The sequence below is a fragment of the Coloeus monedula genome (genome assembly GCF_965178545.1).
Source record: "Coloeus monedula genome assembly, chromosome: 2".
NCBI lineage: Eukaryota > Metazoa > Chordata > Aves > Passeriformes > Corvidae > Coloeus > Coloeus monedula.
Window position 1 is genome coordinate 102,150,473 of NC_138782.1, and position 26,253 is coordinate 102,176,725.

The 26,253-nt window shown below is 43.2% G+C and overlaps 2 protein-coding genes across 3 annotated transcripts; both read right to left on the bottom strand.

Annotated features, from left to right (window-relative positions):
* Nucleotides 1–6,147: 6,147 nt before the first annotated feature.
* On the bottom strand, nt 6,148–11,719 carry ADI1 (acireductone dioxygenase 1). 2 transcript variants are annotated; one of them, XM_082277049.1, is made up of 4 exons: nt 11,437–11,719; nt 11,044–11,163; nt 9,305–9,484; nt 6,148–7,601 (listed from the first exon to the last, which is right to left on the bottom strand). In XM_082277049.1, exons 1-4 carry the CDS (start codon nt 11,587–11,589, stop codon nt 7,479–7,481), a joined length of 576 nt encoding a protein of 191 aa, XP_082133175.1. In that variant the 5' UTR covers nt 11,590–11,719; the 3' UTR covers nt 6,148–7,478. The 2 variants fall into 2 exon arrangements, with proteins under 2 accessions (XP_082133175.1, XP_082133176.1); XM_082277050.1 differs by having other exon boundaries at nt 11,470–11,712.
* Nucleotides 11,720–13,879: 2,160 nt separating this feature from the next.
* On the bottom strand, nt 13,880–21,349 carry RNASEH1 (ribonuclease H1). Its single transcript, XM_082277037.1, has 8 exons — nt 21,211–21,349; nt 21,017–21,141; nt 20,324–20,527; nt 19,654–19,753; nt 19,139–19,193; nt 17,994–18,078; nt 16,425–16,549; nt 13,880–14,339 (listed from the first exon to the last, which is right to left on the bottom strand). Exons 1-8 carry the CDS (start codon nt 21,318–21,320, stop codon nt 14,253–14,255), a joined length of 891 nt encoding a protein of 296 aa, XP_082133163.1. The 5' UTR covers nt 21,321–21,349; the 3' UTR covers nt 13,880–14,252.
* Nucleotides 21,350–26,253: the final 4,904 nt, after the last annotated feature.

Sequence of the window (26,253 nt, forward strand, 5' to 3'; positions counted from 1 at the left end):
AAGCTCGGAACAGGCAGCAACAATAATCCCCTGTTCTCCAAATTTCTGTACATTCTAATTCATGTGTATTACTACATAGGTCTCACTTCAGCATGTTTGCTGTGTTCTTATCCGTAGAAGTTTTTACTCAGATAAAAATGCCACTGGAGGAGACTTGGACTGGGTGACCTCTGAGCTCAGTGAGCCATTAAACAAGTGACATCCTGGTAGGCTTGCAGAATAATTAAAATTTAAATGCAAAGGCATATTATCACTGCTGGATGTATGCAAATTGTTAACTGTTTATGAAATCAAGGAAAGACTGTCAATGTCACTTTATGGTTTGGATTCAACATATATACAAGTTGAGTGTTTGACTTCCCTATATTCTGCCTGTTACACATCTGAATGCTCTATATGATGTTAAAACATTAAAGCTAAGGACAAACTCTGTCCTCAAAACATTAATTATACCAGGCAATCCTGTTAAATTCAATGAATTCAGCTGAATTTAATGAGGGTTCCTGGTGTAAAGGAGGGCAGAGCTCAGTTCTAAAACACAGCTTGCATATATCATCTGGCTAAGTGAGAAAAGCTGTGGAAAGCAGAGCCTGAAGGAGCTGATTGTTGTATTCAAATCTTGAGGCTTAATGTACCTTAACGGAAGTTTTGCATTTAAATTCCCACTTTTATTAAAAGAGGAGAAAAGAAGCTGTACTTCAGACATCCAGATAACTACATTATGCACAGAGACTCTGGTCCTCAAAAGAACTTGAGCACCTATCTGCCATTTCTAATACCTAACTGCAGTTCTGGTGATAATGGCATCCCCTCACCAGCTGTCATTGACGTTTTCCTGGTGCCTCAGTTTTCAGACTGGACACATTAAGTGTTCCCCAAAGGTATGTGCAGACACGCCTGGAACTCCACAATGGACTTCAGCCAGTGTACTGGAAAGGATGGTTATTTCTTCACCTACCCCATCCTTCATGTCAGCAGGAGCACTCTGCACAAGCTGGATGAGCTCACTGACATGGTGGAAAAACTCACCTAGGCAGCAAACACCATCTTCAGATACATCTTCATCTGGAGGCTTTCAACACAGGCATGTGCTGGGAATTACTGTGCTGCCTGGGTAGGCTGCTGGGTTTTCTGTGCTCTAGGCCTAATAAGAGGTAGCCCCTCTGTGAAGCCTTTGCTGCAGGTGTTTTGCAAATCCAGTCGGAAAGGGGGATAAGCAGGGTGTGATCTGTGTGCCCAGCTAAGTTACGTCTCTCTCATTTGTATGTCAGCTGATGTGCTTAATCAACCACATGCGCTGGAGCCGTCTAAAAAAGAAGTGCAGGATCTGTAGTACTGCATCACCGGCTGCAGTGAGAAACACGCATTCCCTTGCTGCTTCAACTTGCAACCGAGCAACATGGGAAAACAGGACTGAAGCATCAAATACAGATGTAAATGTATTTCAGACAGGCAGAACCCAGCAGGCAGGGTCAACTTCTCTGAGGTTGCTCAGGTAGCAACCATATTGCTGCTGTTCTGAGCAGAGGCTGGCAAAACTAAAGATGTTAGAACAAGGTGAATTCATCCAGTAGCTCGCACCTATAATAAGAGCTCAAAGGAAGATGCCATCCACCTCTTCGACCCTGCTTTTCTACCCACTTAATAGAACATTGAGAAAGAAATTATCTTACCAGTGAGGTACCTTACGATGTAGGAACCTGCACAGAGTTTCTGGCATTTGAACAGCAGTTCTGTAGTGCTGAATGCAAACCAGCTCCAGCACTAACTTTCAGGAAATGGTAGCAGAAAGCTGCTTTCCCACTTAGTTCTCCCAGCCAGTTTGGGAATTACAAATTCAAAGATTCTCATCTTCAAGAGGTGTGAAGAGGTCACAACCCTGGTCTTAGGGAAGAAGAGAAAGTTGTGGATGGGGAAAGGTGCTGCCTTTCCAAGCTGTTCTGGATCAACACCTAGATCTGGGCAATCATCTGCAGATGTTTATTATGTATAAGAGTCATTAAAATTATCCACCTGAAAGGCAGCCATAATGGCTTATAATTTTCCCCCAAAGACGTGAAAAAATTGGATGTTACTTTTTGAGGCAAGGAAGGAAGGGGGGAGAAGGTTCCTCTTTGGCTTTGAAAAACTGTCAAAACAGTTAGTACTAAACTGAAAAAACTGAAGTAAAGAGATGCAGAACTAGAGCTGTTTATTAGAACAATTCCCCCCCAACAACAACAATCCCCCCCAAAAAAACCCATTCTTTGCAATGCAAGATGTGAGCAAGTACTTCAATTCTGGGACACACTCCAGTGGCAGGCAGCAGGCTTGAGCTCCCACCCAAGGTTGGGGCAGCAGCCTGTGCATAACCTGGCCACCACTTTGTTTGTGCCCCACCACTTTGTTTTGTTGCAGCATCACCAAGGACAGCTCACCTCTTTCCCATGAATAGCGGGTCAGCTTTAAGTTGCCTGAATCATTTGGGAAAAAAATAAGCCTGAGGGTGGACCCAAATCAAATTCTCCCAGCTCAAATGCCTGTGATCACAGGGGAAACCAGAGCCCAGAGCTCAGCTTGGCTGCTCTGGGCTGTGTCCATGACCAAAGGCAGTCCCAGAGCATACACAGCCCAATTTTCTACCAGCCAATATTGACAGGCACAACAGTTTTTAATTGGTAGCCTGAGAAGCAGCACAGAGAATGAAACAAAATTTATACAGGTATCCCAGAGAGAACTGCAGCAGGGGAGGCCAGAATTGAAAGAGATACACGGTCCTTTAACTGTTGAATCTTTCCCCAAGCATTTTTGTTTGTAGAATTTTGCTTCTTTACCTTATCTGGCTATTTATACAGTTAATAAATAATGAGAGCTAGTGACTCAGTTGCACAAAAACAGGTTTTTCAAATTGCAGGTATAACAGAGTATTACCTTTTTGCCACCACACAAAATGTTTTGAGAATCAAGCTGTAAAATCACAATGAGTGCAGCAAATCAGATCAAATCTGGATCTTTGAGCCAGGAATATTTAAATTGTAACACTAATTCAGCCCCCAATGAGTTGATATGTTTATTTGACTTCAGGAAATAGAAGACAACAGGCAGTGACCCTATTCTCAGACTTCTTCCCCTGTTTTGGGGGGAGCGGAGGGAATTGAGAATTTCTATCATTTTCCCAGGAAAGACTCACAAACAGATGATGTAATTTTCAAGCATAGCACAGGTCAGGTCTACTGCTTGGCCAAATATCTAAATCCACAATTTAGCCACAAAGAAATAGTCTTCAAAACAGTGCTCAGCTTTCATCTCAGTCTTTATGTGTGCTGGTGTTTGCCAGCTGATATTAAATGACTGCCTTTGTCAGGAAACTGTCCCTTCTCACAAATTCCTAGTTCAAGCTAAATCCTGGAACCAGAAACCTGGCAGGAGAGTGCCTGTTCTGCCAGTAGGACCCGATGCTTTGAGTACATGAAGATTTGTACTTGTCAAGTTCAGCAGCCAGGCCAGGCAGCTACCAGCTCCCACAGCAGCAGGTAGCAGCACAGCCCCCGCTCTCAGGCAGCCCAGAGCGAGACACCCACCACCAACAGCATTTCCCTTCACCTATTTTTAGGCCCCCCCAGTGGATGTTACTAGTTAATGACCAACTGGCTGTGAAGTGTCTTTTCGTTAAAAAATCCAGCCAGAGAAACTTGCCCCAGGACATATAACAAGGGAGTGCAGCCACCAGTTTGCCCACCTAAATTATTAAAAATCAGACTGTCCATCCACAGTTTGCATTGAGTCCCCTTCAGAAGAGCTCTCTCAAGATGTTCATGAGAAAATGGGGTATATGCCACTTTGGGAAGGTTTGGATTAAAGCAGAAAATAATACATAGGTACCAAAAAAAGCTATATTTAAACATCTCAATTCAGTGCCATTTCTCCTATTTTTTTTTAAACTCTAATCCTGGAGGAGCTGAAATATTTCCTGTGCCTGAGTTAATGCTGCCAATACGATGTTGCTGGAACTACTTACATGAATTTTCATATTACATCAATATACCAAGATTTTCCACTATCTGTGGTAAAACAGAACCATGTTTTTGGACCAAAAATCGATTTCACTTTGCACTTGGAAGGGTGGGGGAGAAAAAAGAAAAAAACCTACAAAAATCACCATGAAAATAACATGCATTTTTCATCTGAAGGAATGGCATGCTCTCCTTCCCATCTCTCTCCACTTTCTGGAATGTTTTCTATTAATATTAACATTTTTTTTCTGCCCAGCTGTTTCCTCCCACTGCTATCTCCCACATAACCTCTTTGCAGGTGTGGAATCTTTATACCAGTCCCAAATTGCTTTTTTCCTGGCTGACAAAAACCGCTTTCAGAGTGCAAAGCTTTCACCCTTTCAAAGACACCTATAGCACTAAAGGGCAGGGACTCCGAAGTGTTGACAGTCAGACCCCCGCAGCCCCTGCCACCTCTCAGCAGCAGAATGCATTGTGCTATGAAAATGATGAACGATCTGCAGTGGGGTGATCGTGTGTTATTTTGACAGCCAGGAGATGGGAGCTGTATCGGGTGTATATATTCCTCCAGAGAGGCAACAAAACAAGGTGGTTCAGTCCTGCTTCCCAGGTCACATCCTACATCAGCGAGCTGCTGAAAGCAATTGCTGTGGGCAGCTGCTTTACTGTCCATCCCTCATCACCACTCCAAATTGTAAATCTCTCCTGAGGAGAATGCATTACCTGCTCTCTCTTCCTGGGCGCTCCCCCAGCCTGTTAGGGGATGGCTGTTCTGCAGCTGGGGGTTCCTGAGGGCACACGCTGCTGCCTCCACCTCTCCTTTTGCAGAGAGAGATCAAAACAGAAAGGCCCAAAGGAGGAATGAAAAGTCTCACCTTGGCTTCTGTTAAAAAAAAAAAAAAGGAACCAAAAGCTTAGAAGGGGGATGAATTAGATTGGATACCAGCACCAGGAGAAAGCAGTCATTTTACTTTACATTCTGAAACCCAGTTTTCTGTGGCATATAAATCAAAGGAATAAAATCTGCTGCAGGCAATAACTGTCATTTATTCCTGTAGTTGTACCTTGAAAAATCCCCAAAGTTTGTTCTGGGAGCAGGAAGCCCCAGTGTGCTGTACAAGAGGACATTCAAGTGCTCCCTCTAGACGAGTGGCACACAAATCCCTGAGCTGGTAAGGCACATGTCACAACACAGCCTCCCCCGTGTGAGTCTGACTGAAGCTAAACTTCCTATTTGCTCATAACACTGATTTTTCAGACAGGCTTTTGGACCACAGCACAAAAGCCAGTCCTGGCTGCATGGAGATCTGGGTGGGTTTGCATTTGGCAAGCATGGGTTGTGCCTGCACCCCCTCCCATAAACTAAGCCCACACTGGCAGACTGAAGGGTCAGCTGTCTCCCCACATCTCATCTAGCTTGCAACCCAAACCCCGGGAAACATGACTTTTCACCCCTTTCCCCCTTCCAACTTTTAAGTTTAGTACAATTTCATTTCAAAATTGCAACTTCACTTTTCAGAAACGCTTAGAGAAATAAAACACCTAGAAATGGTTAACAGTAATGCTGCTACAAAGTGAGAAAAACAGTTTCCTACTAAAGAAGGGCTGTGTACGCAGTCATAGGGAAAAACAGTGGGAAGTTCAATTACCCATCATCTGCCACATTAGGAAGAGCCAGGTAGGGCCATTTCAACCTCTTTCTAGAGCTGTTTATTTAGGAGACTGTGAGGCAGGAGCTTGTATCTGGCTGAAATCAGCACACAGGCTGCAGTCAGCTCATCATCCACTGAGAGCTGGAGCAAGCAGTACATCTGCCCAGCTGACATAATTCATCATCGAGAAGAGCAAATTCATCCCAAAACGCTCCAGTGCCCTTTGCTGGGGAGCTCCACGTCCTGTATAAGCACAAGGCATTTGCTGAAAACCAGCCTAGTGTGCCTAAGCCTACTCTTCTCCCTCTCACAGCTCAAGAAACTGAGGCACACAGTCAGTAATTTGTCCCATGTTACAGAACAAATCAGTGCCAGCACAAGGAATAAAAGCTGATTAACAATTACGGTAACACTGTTGTTCAATGTGTCCTAAATGGCAGCACAAGGAATTAAAAAAAAAAAAAAAAACCACACAAAAAAAAAATCAACATACCTAGGTCAAAGTAATTTTATTAATAAATTGCAAGAACAATTTGCTACATTTTACTGAGAAAACCACAGGTTTATGCACCAGGGCAGAACTTGGAAAGCTGCATACTAAAATGCCGATTATGCAAATTTACCTTATGAACATTTTTAGACAAGAAGGAAGCAGGGTTTATTTTCTTTAATTAAAACCAGAATCCTACGTAGTTCATTAGCATGGATTCTGAGCAAAATGAATATTAATGTAGCCCACCTCTCCCAATTCCACCTGCCAGAAATATCAAGGAAAAAAAGGTTAGAAAATGGATTCCTGAGCAACAGTAAGTGCAACTAGCTAATGTCACTGCAAGGCTGCTGGCATCTTTGAAAGGTCACAGAGATCAGGAAAACCTTTTTGAGCATAAAAAAGCAAATAACACTGCCACCTTCAAAAAGGCAGACAGACGATCTGGGGAACTTCAGGCTGCTCAGCCCCACTTCAGTCCCCAGAACTGTTACAGAATAAGCCATTATGGAAGGTGTTCCAGGCACAAGAAATACCAGGTGATGGGGAGCAACCAGTCAATGCCAATTCACCAAGGGCAGGTTCTGCTTGATGCTGACTGCCAGGGGCAAGGACTGGCTCTGTGACAGAGGGGACACCACAGGCACCATTCACCTTGACTCCAGCAAGACTTTCACTAGCATGTCCCACAGCAGCCTCGTAGCCTGAGGATGCAAACTACGGAGCCAAGAACTTCGGGTCCATTGGGCTCAAAACAGTCAGTGCTTTGACCTTAACTGTCAGGTGGTTACAAGTGACAGCCCTCAGTCACCAGAACCAGGGCAAAACATACTGAACATCTTACTTAACAGAAGGGAGCCCAGCCAAGGGCACTGGTTTGTGCAGCCTGGAGAGGGGAAAGCTCAGAGGAGACCCAACTACAGTTTCCTGCTAGAAGAGGGACTGTGAAGAAGACAGAGCCAGACTCTCCTCAGACATGCAGTGAAAGGGCGAGAGACAACAACTGCAAGCTGCAACCAAGGAGTTGGCCATGAAGAACAAATGCTTGGCCATGGGAGCAGCTAAGTGCTGGAACCAGCACCCAGACAGGCTGTGGGACCTCCACCACAGAGGTTTCCAAACTTCAGGGTCTTGAGCAACTTGGTCTAGCTTTAAATCTGGCATAGTAATTCACAGGGTTGGACCAAATGACCTCCAAATGACCTTTCAATCTAAATTTTTCCGTAATTCTGTGATTCCAATTTCCTGTGTAAATACAAGTTTAATCAGTGAAAAGCAACAAGGCACATTTATTCTGATGGGGCTTCAGGACATTCCACCTGTCAGGTCAGGTCTCAGACACCATTACTGTGCTTCATCAGCCAAAAACTTCATATATTGTTTCCGAGCAGGAAAATCATCAGCCGGCCTGTTGTACGCAGTCCAGACGGGTTCTCCAACAAACAGCCTCATTGCCTTCACGTAATTCTGCCAAAGAACAAGAAGTGACAAGTAATTTAAGAGCTCCTTTTTGAGGGATCTTCATTCCAAAGCTAGGGTTTCATTTGCACTTCTGCAGAAATTTTTGAAACTATTTCATGATGGATTGAAAGCTTCACACAATCCAGAAAATAATAGCACTATACTGCTGTTCCTGCTCCCAGTGCCTGCTGTGGGAGACTCTGGCATAATGCAGTGATACATTGTGTCATGATCAGAAGCTCCAGTTCAGGCAGAGGCAGTACCTCCCTGTTTCAAAGAAACCAAAACCATCCCGTCTTATCCAAATCTTTTGCACTGGATCCACAATAATCAGCAGTGCAGCATTTAAATCCTATTTGCTTAGTTAAACAGCAGCAACCAGAGTACCCAAGATGTTTACACAATGCTTTTGGGGAATACCAGAAGCTTTGAAGTCAGAGCCATAAAAACTGAATGGGGAGTGCATAAACTACCCAAAAAATAATGCTTACAGGAAGTGAAAAGTCTCCAGATTCCAACAGGAAAAGCAACAGCCTCTCACACCAGCTAACCAAAAGTATGCCTGGTGCAAGGTACAGCTGTGGCAGCAGAAACTTGGATTTTACATCCTGCAGAAGTGCTCCAAACCATGGGGCTATGGGGAACTCTCCTCTTCTGTCCACTACACTACAGATTTAGACCCTACCTATTCTATAAAACACAGATAGATTATCTTACACCCAGGTGTTCAGCAATGGTAAGAATAAAGTTAGGTACCAACAGAACTTAGCTGCAAAATGCAAGGGTCTAGAAGCACCTAAAGATTTTACTTTGAAGATGGCTCTTCTGGACTAAAGCTCCTGAAGTAAACAAACATTTAAGACTTCTTGGGGATTCAACCATAACCCCTGACACTTTGTCTATGTAAAGAAAAGGTCTTAAAATAGTAAATGCAGCTTATTCACTGTGGATCTCAAGATGCAGATGGGAAAAGTCAGGTTTTTCACCAACAAAGCATCTCCTTTTTTCACATGTATGAACACTGCTATCTGGACAGCTGATTCAAAACAAAACCATTCTCAAGGCTTCACCAGAGATGTGATTTTGCCACACAGGAGACAGTACGTTTCCCCATTTTGCAGGGGTAATTCCAAGGTTACAAACACATTTGTAAAAGCCCACAAGAACAGAAACACAGATCAAGACGCTGAGTGCAAATCTCATGCTCCCACTGACAAAAATACCATTCCAAAAGAGGTCACCTCCTGTGAAGCCAGCATCCAGCTTAGCACACAGTAGTTGCAAGTAGTGGCTCTGGACCCTTAAATCCTTCTTCCCCCAAAGGTGAATTTAACACTTGTGAAAAATGTCACTGCTATACACAGACATGCACTTCTATCCCTACAAAAATACACAACAAGGCAACACAGAAGGATCCATCTACACCTTGTCTGCCTCAACCGACAGCTGGGGCAATTGTGGGAGGGTCAGCCCAAGGCTTGATATGCCACAGATATCATGTGGCCATGACTTACAGCTGACAAGGAGAAGCTGAATTTGTGACCTGGAGATGAAAGGTTCAGATGCTGTGAATTATTTAATATTTTTCATTCTCCTCCTTCATATCTATTTTGCTAATGAACTGCAAGTCTCAGGGCATGTAGTTACTAATGTGATACATATTCACATGGATTTGTCATCAAAATTTACGGTAATCTACAACAACATACGTTCTCATCCAGTGTAAATCGGTGATATATGCCGGCAGGGAGGGTTATCATGTCTCCTTTTTCCATGGAAATCCGAATCCATTTGTCGTCCTTGTCTCGAACATCAAAATAGCCAGATCCCTCTAAGATGTAGCGAATTTCATCATCAAGGTGTAAATGTTCTTCATAAAATGTTTTTATCTAGGAATAGCAAATATTTCTTAAAAACTACTGAACATGGGAAAACTGCAAAGAAATCTGGTAGAAACATGTGGCAAAGCAGAGAAAAGCTTTCAAAGGGTAACTGTGTTTTAACTAACAGAGGAGACCAACATGGTTAAGATGGCCAAGCCGGCCAGGCAGTCCCTGTCTCAGGACACATCTAAGCAGGCTCATACATTTCCTTTAGAGGACAGCACTCCTCTGACAAGAAAAGCAGCTCTAGCTGTACATAACCATTCTCTGAATAACAGTAATGCTTACACCCATTTGAAAGAGAAATGGGTAAAACTTCCCACTGCGGGATTTGGTCCTGGCACGTGCTCAGTTTGATCATTTTGTGCCTTTTTTTTTTTTCCCCAACGTGCAATACCAAAACAAAGCTACAGATTATCCCCCCCTTTTACACTGATGTAGAGCTGAATTAGCTGCAGCGAGTACTACTACTGTCAGTGAAAATGCAGTTACTGCCAAACATGGCCCATCTACAGCAATCTGATATAAACAGTGTGTCATGCCTGCCCACACACAGTGAGACCCAGCTCCAGGCTCTCTCGTCCAAGGCAGCGGCAGCACCATTCTCTTTTTTTCTGGAACGGTGAATTCTTCTTCTACATGCACAGGACATAAAACACATTTTAAAAGTACAATTAACGAAGAACTGAGAGGGTTAGTGCACAGTGAGCAGTGCAGTGCCAGGTACCATCACCACCTGCTCAGGTCTGGATGATATTTAGCCACACTCGTGCAAATGTCCTTGAGCCAGAAGTGATCTGGCACAGCAGGATGAGCAAAAGTACCTACATCTTGTAAAGAATGTGTTTCTGTCAGATAAAGCCTACCCAGGACATCTACCTAATGAGTTACTACCTAATTCACCTTTTCACCAAGATAAAACAACTAGAACACAATGGGCTTAAAACAAACTGGTAAATGGAATTTTAATAAAAATATGAAAGTGTCATTGGGCTGCTGTCCTCAAGTCAGAGCAGCAAGCCAGCAGCACCTGGAGGCTGGGATGAGAAAGCTCCTTCAAGGAGGCTCACCTGAACAGCACTGAGCTGTTATGAAATTGTCAAGGTACCAACTCCCCAAGGTAACAATCTTCTTGTACAAGGAATGTAACCCTCCAATTCTGTAGGGTTAACACTCACTTTAAAAAGGCACATTATGCAGGCAGCCATTAGGACGTTTTAGCCTTCAAAGCCCAGGCCCAGCTGGCAGCCACTTGCCAGAGAGGCTCTCTGAGGACAGGTCAGCATTGGCAGAACTCTCCTGGTAGGAATCTTAGTTTTGAGATGACAGTGATAGAAATGATCCTCAAAACCTCTGAAAGCAATCTACAGAAGCAAAAGACCTCTGCTGTCTTTAAAATAATATCAAAAGGTCTTTTTTAATGTTAAGGACTTCGGTACAGGATGTATTTTAGACGTGGAAGCCTCATCCCTGTGTCCTGCTGGCTGTGCAGGGGTCACACGCTGGCCGCACGCTCCAGCGGCAGACGGAGCGGAAACCCGCAATGAAAACAAAGTTTCGCGTACCTTTTCCTCATAATTTGGAAGCTTGTCCTTATGTATGGTCACTATATCCATCCAAGAATAATTTTCTGCTCTCCGAATCTCTTTCAAGCATGGATCAGTCTCATAGTTATCAGCATCCAACTAAAAAAAAAAAAAAAAAATAGGCAGAGAGGGAAAGAAAAAAGCATTCGTACGCCATTGCTTATGGCGGAACTCGGGGAACTCGTGGGAATCTCGAGGTGCCGGGAGTGCCGGGGCGGGCCGGTCCGCAGGGGGAGCTGCCACAGGGACACGGGGTGCGTGCACCGGCCCCCGCCCGGGCTGCCTCGCCCTCCGCGGCCCGGTGCGGGCTCCCCGCGCGGCTCAGCCCGGCGCCGCGGCGTCCTGCCGTACACCCCGGTACCCCCTCCGTACCCCGCGGTACTCCCGCCGTACACCCCGCCGTACCCTGCGGTACACCACGCCGAGGCGGCGCAGCTGCTCCAGGCTGACGGCGCGGTTGGGCCGCTGCCGGTGCGGGGCCCGCTGGTCCTCCTGGGACTCGTCCATGTACCAGGCCTCCACCATCGCGCCGCCTCAGCGTCCGCGGGGCCGGGCTGGAGCGCGTCCCGCCCCGGCGGGGCTCCAGGGCCCGGCAGCGAGCGGGGACCCGGCCCGGCCCGCGGCCTGGGGCAGAGCCTTTAAGGGCGCCAGGGGCAGCTCCGAACTCGCTGCACAGGGTGCGGTGCGGAGCGCGGCGCTTTCGTTTGAGGGAACAGCTCCAGGCTGAGAGCCGAGTCTCGCCGAGAGAGCGGCCGGGGCTCGGGGCTTCTCGCCCGCACCAGCCCCCTCGGGTAACGCGACTGACCGGCCACGGTGTTTGCATCGTATCTGCCCTGGCTGTAATGCTCTGACAGAACTTACTGGTACGTCTCAGGCTTAAAGGCCTGCATTGCAACCCCACAATATGGAAAAATAAAGAAGAAATTAGAAGGAAAAAACCTAGTGGTAAGAAATGCTGCGCAGAAAAGCTTGCATGATCTCCATCCATGGAGATGCAGCTTCAGTGTCCTCCCTGAGCTGGAGTGAACACGACACAGTGGGGTGTGCCCCCTCCAGCCTCCACACTTCTCAGTCTATATGATTCTATATGGCAAATAAACCAACAGCCAGCAAAACATGATATAAGAATGGACAGACAACTAAAACAATCCCTCCTTAGCATTCTTCTTACTAAAAAGAGTTTTATACTTACCAAAGTGTCTCAACCACTACTATTCCAATTTTTATTAAAAGGTACCAGATCTTTCATAGTATTCATGTTTGAGCAGCACTGGTCATCAAACAGATACTCTAGAAGCTGTGTTAAGGCAGATGGAGGACAAGGAAATGATTTGGGACAGCCAGCACTGAAGGTCATGGCTGGTAACTGCCAATATTCTCCTAAACTTGCAGTTTGCTGAAAAGACAGGACTTGGACATCCAACATCCTCTGCAGGCCCTCAAGGCCTTGTTAAATACTTGTGAAAAGTACTATTTCTTTTTCGTCCTTTAATCAGCCTTAATCTTATAACCTTCCTCTTTGCTTTCTTCTGTCCTAAATTTCCAGACTAAGAATATTTGTATCAAATTAATATAAAACTGTCCTATTAGATTTTGTTATAATCTACCTATTAGACGCAGGTAATCGAGTGACCTAAATTCAGTATTACACAGTTCTTATTATTTACCCACCACTAGCTTAGTTTTTCCAAAGCTTCTGCTTCCAAAAAAATACTGATTTCCATACAGCAAATAGGATTTACTTGTTTAACTGAGTATGTACCATAGGCAAGTAATTAGAAATCTGATTGGGGTGGTGGATCTTATCCTTGCAGCCAAACTTCCAAATTAAACAGATAACTGTGCAGATATACAAAAGAAGCAAAGGGGGCAATCCAATCAGTGCCCTCATGACCCCTAGATGAGCTCTAGTGTACAGCTTTGGAGAAAAAAAAACAAACAAAACAACAACCAACCCTCACTGATCTATTAACTATTGGCTAGCCAGTTTCCTCCTCCTACCACAACCATGCGACTAAATATGTAAAACCTCATACTTGGACTCAGGATATGATATTATAATGCATGAGAACTATTAAGTAACAAGCTTCTGCAGTTCTAACCATTCTGTACAGCAATTAACAAATACAAAAACATTTCAGTTACTTCTAGCTTAAGCCCTACTATTCAGTGGTACAAAGGTATCATATAGAGAAGATGACACAGATAACACAACAAACCTGTTTGCTTTTCCTGTATACTTGCATAGAAAATAAAGCCATGTTGATTACTGGTAATTACTCTCCAATTCAAGTGCACATTAGCCATTCCATTAATCTCATAATTGACTGGAAAAAATGAAGTCAAACATTTGACATCCAGAAGATATGAAGAAGCTTATCATCTTCTAGTCCCATTTCAGATGAACTGGTCTATTACTACCTTTGGGACAACACTGAAGAGGACCTAACAATGCTAATGAGAACCAGTATGCATAAAAAAAACTACTTAATGGAAACAGGAAGCCATAGACAGAGTTTGGACATGAAGCAGGTACAGAACAGTAAAAATTCATTGTTCAGGTTTTCTTGTGATCTGGCTTCTTCTTTGTTTATGCCACCCTGCAAAAAACCATGATAAAAGCAAGCTACTGGTGCTGTACCTGACACTGTGAGGCACACACAGGTCAGTGTTACAAACCCATCTGTGGAGCAGTTATTGCCAGTACCAGAATGCCAGAGTGGACCAATAGACATCTGTCTTAGATGACCCTCCTACCAAATCAACCAACCCCAAAGTCTGCCCCAGCTATTTTGGGCTGCAATATACACCTCTGTACAAAAAAATAATTTATTTCACTACGAGAAAAATACAGAACACTTCAATTTAATATTACTTCTCCAGAAGCCTGTCTTTATGGTGAATTCTTAAGTACACAAGACGGCTAAAAACACTGACCACAGCCCTTCCAATAGATGCAGAAAAAACAAATTCTCAGTATCATCAACTAAATATTGTCTCAATTATAAAACAAATGCAATAGAAGAAAATGTGGGGTTTTCCTTCCCAGAAGTTGGTTTATATGTAGTGCTTCAGGCCAGAAAGAAGTACAGCTCAAAGTTCAACTCCAAAACAATTACAGCAGTTCAAGCTGTTGCTGTCATGTTAGGCCTTTTCCTCCCAGCGCAACAGTCTCTAGTCCCAGGACATCAGCACTTCTGTTTACAAGCTCCTTCTCTTGCTAGTCTATCAGCTTCTTCATTTCCTCGGAAGCCAGCATGACCAGGAATATGCATCTGTCAGGGCAAAATATAGGAGTGTTAGATTTGAAAGAAACCAGGAAGAAAGTAGATACATGAAATTTGATCAAGCAACACCCTGTCACTGATAGTACAGGAGCACCTCCTCAGAGGTCCTCACCTAACATTTAGCCCTTAGTCATTCTTCCCAGGGATTTTCATAGTCTCTCTTCTTCTAGGGAAAGTCTTGCCAAACTGTGAAAATCATCTTTATGGGAATTAGTGAATAGCATAAGGACCACCTAACCTCTCCTTTAAGACATGCAGACAACAGCTCTAACTCAAAATTCCCACTTACAGAGAAGAGAGAAAAACCTCCCTGCATTCAGTGCTTAGACTGAGTTAACCTTTCCCCAAAAGCAAAAGACCTCTATTCCACTAAAAGCCTTGGTAGTTAGAGCACTTGCTTAGGATACAGACACAGGATATTAAAAGAATCTCTCAATTTTCAGATGTCTTAATTGTCCATCCATCAATCAGGAATGGAAAAATCTTTCAACTCTAAGCCCATCCTTGTCAGAAGTAAGGGTGGAGTAGGCAGGTGAGGAAGAAAAATCAAGCTTGCTATTTGACAAGATCTGAGAGGGGACAAGCATGAAGGTGTGTGAGATGATACTAGATTTATATGGCAAGGGTTTGGTACCAGGTGAAGGGCTGCAGGTGTGGATTCTGTGAAAAGACACCAGCAGTGCCCCTACATCAGACAGAACCAGATCCAGACAGCCCAAAAAGGGACCCACAGTTAGACACAGCTAAGCCCACCAGCAAAGCTGATGGCTCTTCTGTGATAACATGTTTAAGAAAGGGTAAAAATGCTGCACAACAGCCAGAGAAAAGACTGAGAATACATGAGAGGAACAGCTCTGCAGATGCCAATGTCACTGCTGAAGGAGCAGGTGCTCCAGGCACCTGAGCAGAGATGCCCCTGCAGTCTGTGGTGCAGACCATGGTCAGTCAGCCTGTCCTCCTTACAGCCCAGGGAAGTCCATGGTGGAGCAGAGATTCACCTGCAGCCCATGGAAGATTCTGTACGCATACAACACTCCTCCAGAAACAAAATTCTTCCCAATTTTTAAAAGAGATTCAGGTTTAAGAAGTGTCCATAAAGAAGTATCTGTTAATTATGTAAAATATTCCCAAGAACAGCTTAGCTGGTCTTTGAATTTTTAGTTTCTCCTCAACAGAAAATAGGAGCAGCTATAGAAAATCTAGTCAGCCTGTAAACTGGAGTCAACAACTAACACAGAACAACATGAACAGAGTATCTGCAATAAATTCCCATTAAAATATTGCAGATTAAACATCTACATGACCCTGTTTTCTACAGAGGAAAGACAGAAGCTGAGTAAACATGCCATTAGCAGCTGCAAAGTCAATGGTAGACACATTTTCTCAATCCAGTGCTCTTATAACACAGGCTAAATTTTAAGAGGGGAAGGAATATATTCCCTAAAGTGTTAAGCACTGATATTAAGGTTTCAGAAAAATACATTTTATCAGAAATACCCATATATATATATATCCAGTTACTTCTTTACTGGAGAGCAAAACAACTTAAGAATTGTTATTTTAAAGATCTTTTTGCCAATTTTTCTCAGAAGAAACACGGTTAAGGCATAGAAAACTAGAGTTAGCTTATTTGGGGTTACACACACTCCGTTTTCCCAGTTTAAAGACACTCATGTGATTTACTCCAACAAACCAGCATCTTAATGAGTTCTGAAAAGCAAATACAGAAATTCAGCTATGACACAAAAAGACAGTTATATTCCAAGGTTAGATTTCCAGTAACAGAAATTGCATCTACTAACACACTAAAAATAATTATTGCAGACATTTTCTAAGTAGTAGTAAGAGACAGGAAACAAACACAAATATTCATTTAAATGAAATACTGGTTCCAAGAATCTTTGTTATGTTGCTAATTTGCTTTAAACACAACAAGCAGCTCCTCTGTATTTACAGTTTTATTTAAGGATGTGAGTCTTATGGTCTACAAAATTCTCAGTTATGACCACACTTTTAAGTTTTTACCAGAAACATGTTTAAGATGTCATTAAGAATAAGAAACAAGGAACTTACCCACTGAATTTCTATGTCTTTCACTAGATTATCAAGCCTTTCAAAATCTTCTTTATTTATTACACTTCCTCCTGAACTTGTTCTCCAGCCATTTGTTTTCCAATTGTCAACCCAGCTCGTAATACCTGTGCAAACAGTAAACAGCACTATTAAAGGAGCCAGCAAGGATCTAGATGGAGCCAACAGCCTTTAACAAGACATTAACTCCTGTACAAAGTCTCAGACAAAGACACTGGAGACAAAAGATAATTCTTGTTTCGTTCTCTGCTGCTGTCTTTCAGGATTGTATTTTTTCATTATTATCTGAATTACCCAACCATGTTTTCCCAAAGAGATATTTAATTTAAATACTACAATCTTATATATGCATTATACACAAATTATCTCATTAACTGCAATAAACTGAAGCTAAGGATTTGCTTGATGGTCCAGTAACCTAAGTTTACTGCTGGCCAGAAAATTGTCTATGTTCTGCTTAAGTAAGGATTTTTTTTTTTTAATATCTTAGCTGGTGTGGACAATGTAAGACATCCTTACTGCTTTCATGACCTGAACCAAATAGGAAATCAGCAATCTTGCACGCAAAACCTCCTTAAAACCAAACTACAGCCATTTGTATTTAACTACAGGCCTCCTTCCCTGGCATTTTTAAATAATAACTCCTAGACACATCTACAAAATAACTTTGGTTGAACAAGAATCGGAACCTGCATCTTGGTGACTCAAAATGCAAAATGAAACTGCAAGCAAAACCAAAGAGATTAAGATAAAAACAGGGTAAAAGAGCAACATTTAATTTTCAACCATAAGTAGCACTAAGTTTTTGTTTAAGGTCATTTCAAAAAAAACCTCACAAAATCAAATCTCCAAAGCAATCTGGAAACATGTACTGCCTTTGTAAAACTGAGAAAAAAAAGAAAGAAAAAAAATACTTATGCAGTTCAAGATTATCACAGGAACAAAATCTGAAGATCTTGGGGAAAGAGGAAGAAAGTTTTTTTCAGAAACTAAGTCTTATCAGCTGCTTCATATGGTATTTATAGAGAATAGAATTAAGTTTTCAAAGTCTTTAGATGAAGGTGAAACTTTTAATACATACTCTGAGCACATATCATTTCTGGCTAGTCTTTCAGTGTAGCCTAAAAGCTTGGAAGCAAGAAAACTTGAATGTATTTCACACGTGTTTAAGACAGCCTCTCCAATCCAACAAAAAACCTACAGGTTACCACATCAACTTCCAAGTCATTTCCTGAGTACAGCGTTCACAGCCTATACATAAGCAACAATTTTTCTAGATCTTGTGTCACACTAAGCACCTCAAGACAAAAATCCTGTTGTTACTTCTGTCAGCAACTACTGTAACAGACATTTTGATGCTATTTTTATTTCCTATGGTTAGCAGGCAAGGTCTGATACTCCAGTTTTCCCCCAAGCGGTCATGAGTGATGAGTTATGCACTGTCTTCCTTACATTCCTCTCTCCAGGACTCAGAATGTTCTGTGGGTCTTAATATAATGAAATAGCATGCAGTGTTTTTAAGTATCAGGAAAATTAAAATTGTTAACTTACCATTAATAGTAAACTTGCTATCAGTGTAGATTATTAACTTCTTGATGTTTTGACTCTTGGCTTGCTCTATTGCTTTGCAGGCTGCCTTAAGAACATTTCAATACAATCACAGTTCAGAAAGGATTCTGACCACACAGAACTAAAATATCAAGAAAGTACCTGATGCTAACACAGAACTGCAAAGAGTATTACTGTAACTTCTCCACCAATGATTATCAACACATTTTAGTGTAGGGGATCCCAAAATTATGTATGCAGATGACGTCTTTATGATTCAGGCAGAGGCAAGCACCTTAGTTTCAATGGCAAACAAAACCTCATAACATTCTGAGTTTCAACTCTGTGCTGAAGGAGTAGCTCTCTGAACCATTTTCTAACTACCAAAACCTCTATCAACTGCAAAACAAGTTTTAGGCATTTTCTCCAAAACTTTGAGAAGGAAGGATTCATATCGGTTCCAACAGTCTGGAAGCCTTAACAGGTTGGGGGTTTTTTTGGTGCTCTGAAATGGTAACATGGAGAAGTGGCTGGGTGTGGATGTAGAACTGAAAAGCTCTTTAGTGACAAGTTTGACGACTGGCACACCAACACCACCTCTGCTTGTCTCTAAAATAAACTTTGCAGTTTTCAAGCAGATCAAGTGCCCATTTCAGTTCATGTCCAAACAGAGTATGGCATAGCAGCAGTATCATAATTAAGAGGAGATGAGAAGGGAAGACTAAACCTGCTGTCACAAACAGAAGTTAGTCAGGAGCCTAGAATTGTTTCTTAGATTTACCCAAGGATTACGAATACTCTGATTCTGCCATCCTAAGAAGCTGACTCTCCTCTTAACCAATACTCAGCAGCCCTCACTCCAAGGTCTGAAACATACACATTGAAAATGAAAGGGAATCTATGAAGATTTGAGAGCAGACTTCCCTAATGTAAGGCTGTTTAAATAGCTGTGCTTGGTAACATTTGGGAATTCTCAGGGTGAATTACCTTGTTCAAAGCCAATAAAGACCAATAAAACTTGAAAATAACTATTTGTTTGAAGTCGTAACTCTGGATATTTTACATACTTCCCTTAGAGCTCCATATTGGTTTCTGGAAACCAGAGTTGAAACAGGCAACATGGAGAATTCAGGACATTGACTACTTACATGGATTTCTGCTCTTTGATTAGTCTGCCGTCCAGGAAGTCTTTCACTGGTATTTCTGTGTCCAAAGAACAAATAGTAGATTAGTTATCCCGAGTATCGAGACTGGTGTAAAATGGCTACACACTTAAAAATTAAAGACAAGAGAGTTACTTTTGTTTTTATAAAAAAGTATGAATGGATATTCTAGCTCTAGCTTTCACCGGCATGGAGCAACCCACATATCAGGATCTGACACGAGTATGACATTCCATTTGCCATCTTCTGTGCACACCAACTTCTATTTTAAAATTTTCCAGGTTACTTGAATTCTAGCTTCAGCCCTCCAAAATATTTCCAGTTGTCTTTCCCAGAGAAGCTGCTTTCTTTGTTCCCCTCAGTATCGCCTCTGTCTTATAACATTGTCATTATCAGTCTCAACATCAGAGTTTCACATTTAAAAGGAGGCTGGTATTGTAAAGCACATAAAACCCAAATAGAATATATTAATTAAAAAAAAACTCCAGCCAGCTACTTACAAAGGGTGGCCTGGTCCCCAGTAGACACCTATTCCAGCTCGTGCCCTATTACGTCCATTACCAGTGCAACAGCCATCTGTATAAACAACTGCAAAGTCACCTACAAAAAAATTACCAAAATCAGAAGTTCAAGCACTTTAAGAACATGGACTCTTTAAGCTGAAAGAAATGTTTGCCAGCATATTAATCCCCAAAACATCCCTCCCCAAAGAACCCTTCCTAAAGTTTAACTGCAGAAGCCACATGAATTAGCAGCACAGAACACCACAAGTTCCATTGCAGCTTGACACCCTCACTGCTGGCTGTCAAACCAGCCAGCCTCAAGAACAGCTTCTGCCCCACATCCCATACATCTCAGTATACTTCATGTCTTCTTCAAAACTTCCCAACTACAGCAATACACTTAAATATAGTCTGTAACCCAGACACACATAAAATCACACCTAGAATGATATGATTAAGCTATATGTTGGTACCAGTTAAAACCAATCAAAATTAAACTGAAGGACAATGTGAACAAATAGATCATGACTCACATTTTCATTTCAAAAAGTAATAGTGGGCCTAATGCTGCCATATAAAAACCTCTCTAAAAGCTTTCTAATAGTTACACTTGTTACTTCACAGAGAGTAAAAAAAAGAAAATTAAATTAATTATCAAAGACCTCACCCATATATGAAAACTTATCTTCACTGACTGTTGATGTTGAGCACACTGAGTGTGCTTCATCATGTTTTACACGCTTTGCAATCTGCTCTTCGTTTGTAGACTGTTCATATGGCCTTTTATATGTACTACAACAAACAGTATTGAATTCTGGTTCCTCTCTCTGGCTACCACTTTCTTGAGTTACAGCTGGAGGACCAAGTGCCCCTTAAAAAAAAAAAAAAAAAACAAATTCAGCAAAATCAAATTATATTCGAAATGACTGCTTCTAAAGCCAACAGTTGATATCAACGATTAGCAATGTTAGTCTTATCTGACACCACCCCAAACTATTATGCAAAAAGACTAGAATACACAAGTCATTCTTCATCCTAAATCAAACCGAAGAAGAAACAGACATGTAAGGGCCCTTACACCTTAATTACAGACACAGAACAAGCAACGCTCTCCAAGGACCCACAGAAACACTCTCACTGCCCTGGCACATCCACCGCTGCGTCCGGGGGCCACCGCCACGGCCCTGCGCCAGTGACGCGGAATGAACAGGGGCTGGTACCCGCCTTCCGACAGAGGCCGCAGCGCTGGCACAGCCACCGTGCAGGGCAGGCGGGGCCGCCTCCTGCCTGCCCCGAGCCCCGGCGGGACGCCCGCCCGCCCTCCTTCCCTTCCTCCCGCCCGGGCGGCGGGACGCGCTACCTGCCGGCTCGGGCTGCTGCGGCCCCGGGAGGCCGGCGCGAACGAAGGTCCAGGCGTCCTTCTCGCTGGCGAACTTCTTGAAGCTAGCGAAGGGGAATTTGTTCACCTGCTCCTGGCACTCCGCCCTGCAACAGAGCGGGCCGCGGTGAGGCCGGGCCGGGCGGGTTCCCCTCTCCACCACGGCCCTTGCTCACCAGGTGCGGTAGACGCCGGTCCGCCGGCCCTTGCGTACCGCGTAGAACATAGAACCGGCCCTGGGGAGAAAACAGGAGTGACTGAGCACGGCCACGAGCCAGCGTAGCATCGCACGGCCCCGCCGCCATCCGCGCCCCCGCCCCGCTCTGCGCCCACCCCGGCACCGCTGCGCCTGCGCGGCCGCCGCGCTCACGGGAGCGCCGGGGCGTCCAACAGGCCGCCAGAGAGGCCAAAGTACCGGAAAATCCTGCGGCGCGGGGCTTTGTATGGGTTGGCTTATTTGTGTGGTTGGTTTTGTTCCCTCTCCCCGCCAATAATGGTATTTTAAAAACCTAAATCAGCTGTTGTTTTGGGGGCGGGGCACGAGGTGTGTGAGGTTGCAGCGGTTTGGCATCAACCACCTCGTTCTGGAAGCCCCAGTTGTTAAAAGGCAAATGAGACCTCTCGGGTGCGTTGACACATTTAGCACGTCCAAAAGGCTGGAGCTGAACGAGGTCGTTAAGCTGGTTCTCATTCGGCTGTGCAAATCAAGGGCTCCAGGTGCTTGTGTTCCAGCTGAGCCCTGTGCCGAGGTGGCCTCTGGAGTGAGGAGAAACACCTTCACAGAATCGCAGGATCGTTAGGGTTGGGAGGGACCTCTGCAGGTCATCTGCCAAGGCAGGGTCACCTGGCGCAGGTGACACAGGAGCATGTCCTGGTGGGTTTTGAATGTCTCGAGATAAGGAGACTCCACGATCTCCCTGAACAGCTGCCACCCTCTGTGAAAAAGTTCTTCCTCATGTTGAGGTGGAACTTCTCATGTTTTAGTTTATGGCCACTAGTCCTTGTCCTGTCGCTGAGCACCACCAAAAAGAGTCTGACACCATCCTCTTAGCAGCCACTTCCAAGATATTTACATGCATTAATGACATACCTTGCCCAAGCAGTTCAAACCATTGCCAGCTGCAAGCTGCTGCCATGTATCCTCGTATCCGGACTGTCATGTACTGGGAGACCAAAGCTTGGAGCTCTGGATATGTGCCAAATTCAGCACCTCAGCTTCTGACAAGATCAAAGTAGCAAAGATGGACACACTGGTGTGGCCACCTCCAGAAACAGCCCAAGGTATCCGAGCTGCTGCGTTTTCAGCTGTTGGACTTCCCTCATCGCTCTAATACAGATCCCTGTATCAAAGCTGACCACATGGTGCCAGAGCTGCAGTGTTGTGTTCAGATTTACAAGGGTGGCCCAGTAAAATGCCAAGAATGCAAAACACTGGCATTAATTTTGCTTTCTGTTGCAAAACCAGCAAATGGGCTCAACATTACTATGCGTATCACTTGGATAACACCTCTCTTTAAAAAAACCCCAAACCCAAAGAGCTTATGTATTTGACAGGCCTTGGTGGAACAGAGAAACAACTTGGTGAGGGTTGTATGAGAATATAATTACTGCATTTTTCTTGCTTCTTCCAACATATTCATAAGACTTCATATACTCTTACAAAATGCTTATGTGTGCTTTTCTCAGATCAAGATTATTTATTTACACTGATTATCTCTGTAAAGGTTTCCACTGAGACTTTTCATTACTTCCTGCCTGTGATATTTTTATTTTATTGCTCTTGATTAACTTTTCTTTTAATTATAATTTCCTATAGTGGAAGGATTTCTTATTCCTTACAGGTTTGGACATTTTTATTACTTGTAGTCTCCTTTGGTCAACACATACTACAAGAACAACATGCAGTAAGCTATGGAGAAAGAAAAGACCTTCTGTTACCCTCACTATTCTCTGGTTGAACAGATTCACACATCAAATTTACATGCAAGGACTGAGCAATAACTCTCCTGCTGTCATGACCAGCATGCAGAGTTCAGATTCAAACCAGAAAAAAAAAAGATTTTTGAAGTCCACTGGGTACTCTGCACACCCTCTGCTTTTTCTCTCAGTTGGTACAACTGAGGCTGTATATGATGCCAGCCCTACTTTTACCACTGCATCTCCATTGCTGATTTTTCCATGCTGTTGTGCTGCAGTGGCAGGAGACAGGGATCCTTTTCCTCCTGTGACGGCTGGCATTTTTACTGTGGTGTCATTTAGCAGTGCTAGGCTATGTGATACCTGTGTTTGCTCCATGGTACTTGCTCTTTGGCTGCTGTAGCATTAGTGGAGTTGGGGGTTTTCCAATCAGCCTGGGGCAGAAAGGACATTTCAGGCTCTGTAACTCAGTTTTTTTGAAATGAGTGAAGACTTATCAAGAAGTGAACCATTTAATCCCCCCAATGCAAAGCTGAAGCATTCAGTCAAAAAAACCTCTCACTTGAATACAGATTAATGTAAATATATATGTGGATTGGTAACCCTGTATAGCCACTACAGAATAAACTGATCAAATACACAAATCCAGCCAATTTTTGCCAAATCAAAACTTGCACATGCACTTGTGCTACCACAGATGAGGTGCTTGGGATGGGTGACTAAGGGAGAAAAGACAAGAGCAAGTCCCTGTTTTGGTAGAAACATGGTGGCACCATGTTGAATGAGTGGTCATTGAGCCATGCACAGCAGTCATGTTTTACACTTTATCAGAGGTCCTATATTTCTCCCCCACATTAGAACCAAAACTTATTTATTCATTTATTTGCCTTTTTTGTGGCAGCTATTTCTGTATTTATAACAGACAGTCTGTAGGAAAAAAGGAGGACTTATATGTGTTCAAAACTATACTCATCACTTAAGTAAGGGCACATCTTTAAGATGTTTTTACTTAAACTCTCTGTAAATGTTAGCTGATTACTTTTCCCACATTAATGACTAATATATACACATTAGCTAAGTATTTTAATATTCTTTGATAAATGTATTTTAGCTTGAAACATATTTAACCATTATGTGCTTCCCCACATAAGGTTTTAAAGCAAAATCTGATGCGACCTGAATCAAGTGTTTCCTATTTAAAACTGAACTTTTAGGTGGGTAGGTCACTAGGTAGGCACTTTATCTAGCATACCCTGCAAATGTATATTGCCATCTCATCTCCTCAACTGAAAATATAAGACATGAAAAGGATGTGTTTTTATCTTCCTTTTCAGAACCGAGATCTTGCAGAACAAAATACTTGCCTATACTTCAGTGTAAAACTATGTGTCAGTGAAGCTGCAAAGCAGTAGTCCCTCAGCATCATCACAACCTTCAGTTTACACTTAGAAGAACAGCCTACCCGTGAGGTGGTTGTATCAGCCTTGTTCAGAGAAGTGAACTAGTAATAGATTTAGTTTTGCTTCCAATTCTAGAGTTAGCTAAAACCCTGACAAGACTTGCCATCTTGCTCTGTTTCTTCCACTTATTATATTACTTACTATATTCGTAACATCATGACATCATATATTCATGGCATTCATAGCATTCTATTGCTGCTGGGATACTTTTGTTACACATCTGACTAATTGATTCTTTCCACTTCTTCACCCTGCCCATTCTGAGACTGCACGGCATAAGATCCTTATTAATTATATTACTTTGTAATGACATCACTTCTTTTAAAGATCACAGGTCCACAGTGATTCTTAAAAACCTGTCAGATACTTTGAGTACCAGGCATTATTGGGTACCAGGCACATCGATCTTGACACTCTGCATCCTTCCCCTAACATAAATTCAGTATCCAAAAGGAAACATATCTCTACACCTTTTTTTCTCACTGCTGTTATGCAGCATCCTGGTCTGTTCAGTAGCACTCACAGCATGGAGATAGGAAGCTGAAGATAGTCACATTGCATCTTTATTCATTAACAGTCATGTTTTGATCCATCCACACATCACCTATTCTTTCTCCCTTTCATGAATGACTTCACAGTATAAACTGAGTACAGACTACTAGACTGATGAGATGATTCCTTGTTATCTTTCTTTTTGATACTCTTTAATCAGGTCCTGATCACTGTTGCTTAGTGTCAGAGACTGAAATATTGTCATTTATGACTTAAACATTTTCATGAAGGACTTTTAAAACTATATTACAAAAGCTGCAGAGAAGACTACCGAACCCTGAATGGGGCTCTGAGAGGCCCAACACCGCTGGTTGATGAAGATAAGATAAAGTAACAACTCAGGGCTGGGGACATTCACAAAGCACAAGTATAACACCTCAGGAGTGGAGGCCACTGCCCCAGGGCTGTCAGCTGCCAGGCTCACACAGACCCTCACACCAAAAGGGTGGAGGGAGGAGAGGCTATGGGTGTGTGTTGGAAAAACCTCTGGTCAGAGGCACAGTGACCGCCCATCCTCCACTGTGCAGACCAGCTCAGCTGAGAGGCCCTTCACACGGGGAAAAAGCCGCATCCATGTGAAGGACAGTAGAGAGGGTGTCATGGCCCGTCAATGCCCCCCCCCCAAAAGGGGTGCTCAGACCCTACACCAGAGATGATGCAACAGACCCTCAGTGTTGCAAGGGACAGTGTCACACTGGCTCCCTGCAAGGGAAGTATGTGGGCATTCCCACCTGCCCAAAATGTATATTAATCCATGGGATTCTATACTCTTCGGCGTGTGGCGGTGTGTGGCAGCGTGGCCACGGCAGCAGGGGACCCTCACCACCAGCAGACCAGATGGAGGGGAGACACAAGACATCATTGGGACCTTCGCATGGGTGATCTGCTTCCACCTAATCCCTCTCACTCTCTCTGTCCCCCCACTCCCCACACACACTTCTTTCTCTATCTCTTTCTTTCTTTCTTTTCTCTTTGCCTCTTTTACTATTAAATAAAACATATCCATGTTTTGGCACCAACATCTAACGTTGTTTGGTTTTAATCACATCTTTTGGGTATATTTTGAACCTTCTAAATTCTTTCCAGTTTATACACAGAGACTTAATTTTCTTTGCTCTTCTGGATTTAAACTGGATTGTAACACTTAGCCAATCCAAATCTCTATACATACTAATCCTGGCCATCAGTATGAGCTGAGCAGTTTTTCCCATTCATTGAATTAATGCTAGGAACAAGGAGTGACGTAGGAGAAAAATGGACACTGAACAATCTGCTTTTCTGGCTATCATA

Bases quoted from the DNA above. Each gene is read 5' to 3' on its own strand.
- ADI1 (XM_082277049.1), bottom strand. From the start codon at position 11,589: ATGGTGGAGGCCTGGTACATGGACGAGTCCCAGGAGGACCAGCGGGCC. The intron at 11,164-11,436 runs GTACGGAGGGGG...TTTTTTTTTTAG, and splicing joins TACGGCGGGAGTACCGCGGG to TTGGATGCTGATAACTATGA. The intron at 7,602-9,304 runs GTATGTTGTTGT...GTTCTTTGGCAG, and splicing joins GATTTACACTGGATGAGAAC to AATTACGTGAAGGCAATGAG.
- RNASEH1 (XM_082277037.1), bottom strand. From the start codon at position 21,320: ATGCTACGCTGGCTCGTGGCCGTGCTCAGTCACTCCTGTTTTCTCCCC. The intron at 16,550-17,993 runs GTAAGTTAACAA...CTGTTTGCACAG, and splicing joins TAGCAAGTTTACTATTAATG to GTATTACGAGCTGGGTTGAC. The intron at 14,340-16,424 runs GTAAGTTCCTTG...TTGCCCTGACAG, and splicing joins AAGACATAGAAATTCAGTGG to ATGCATATTCCTGGTCATGC.